The sequence below is a fragment of the Rhizopus microsporus genome (genome assembly GCF_002708625.1).
Source record: "Rhizopus microsporus ATCC 52813 unplaced genomic scaffold scaffold_6, whole genome shotgun sequence".
In the NCBI taxonomy this organism is placed as follows: domain Eukaryota; kingdom Fungi; phylum Mucoromycota; class Mucoromycetes; order Mucorales; family Rhizopodaceae; genus Rhizopus; species Rhizopus microsporus.
Window position 1 is genome coordinate 749,994 of NW_019671921.1, and position 809 is coordinate 750,802.

An 809-nucleotide genomic window follows, 5' to 3' on the forward strand; every position below is an offset into this window, starting at 1 on the left:
GATTTTGGTGCCTTCGGTTATAGCAGATTGCTGAGCATATACGAAGTTGGGCCTCTGGTAGCTGGTGATTGTAAGGTAATCACCCAAGTACTGATCGATTACGGCACGATAGCGAATGATGTTTTGTGCGCGAGCTCGGCCTCTTGAGTAATCGACCAATGAGAGCCATACTTCTTTAAAAAAATCTATGTTGATATATTCTTGTATGTCAAATCCATGTCTTCCAACTCCCGAAGGAAGATGAGTTTTGAGAAAGAATAGGCGTGCATGGTGGTGGTGTGTACACGTTCGACGAAGCTTTCTAGTGTTTCACGATAGAGATCGTTCCAACCAATGCCATCAACAGAGGATTTAACAGCCAAAATACGGTCGCCGGGTGCGAGGGAACTAGAAGTACTCATAGCCGATGAATAGAAGGAGCTTGGAGTGGAGCCTTCATCCATGGCGAGATGCCTATTGAATATATATATGGTTAGTTAAAGATTGTCTCTAATAGCTTAAAAAGAACTTTACTTCTAGTTAAATGAATATATATGTTTATAAAAAGGTTGATATAAAGAACTAGAAAAGCGATAGACGTGAACCTACAAGATATATTGTTAGATAACGATGTATCTAATCGTTTAGATAAGCTTTTACTTACTGGAAGTGCTTGATGTGTAGATTTAAGAATATAGAGATTGATTTTAGAAATAAATAACCAAAGAGGTGTGTCTATTAGATGTAAAATAATGACCAGCTACTGTCCCTGTGCTCGTTAACTCAGCATAACCTTCTCTCTTTCTTTTCTTGGCTGGCGGCTGCGGTAA

General features: G+C 39.3%; 1 protein-coding gene across 1 annotated transcript; it reads right to left on the reverse strand.

Annotated features, from left to right (window-relative positions):
- Nucleotides 1-185: 185 nt before the first annotated feature.
- Nucleotides 186-443, reverse strand: RHIMIDRAFT_236692 (uncharacterized protein; the record flags this gene model as incomplete). Its single annotated transcript, XM_023608618.1, has 2 exons — nt 186-227; nt 285-443. The coding sequence occupies 2 exons, from the start codon at nt 441-443 to the stop codon at nt 186-188; spliced, it is 201 nt and encodes a 66-aa protein (XP_023467348.1).
- Between the last annotated feature and the right edge of the window lie 366 nt (nt 444-809).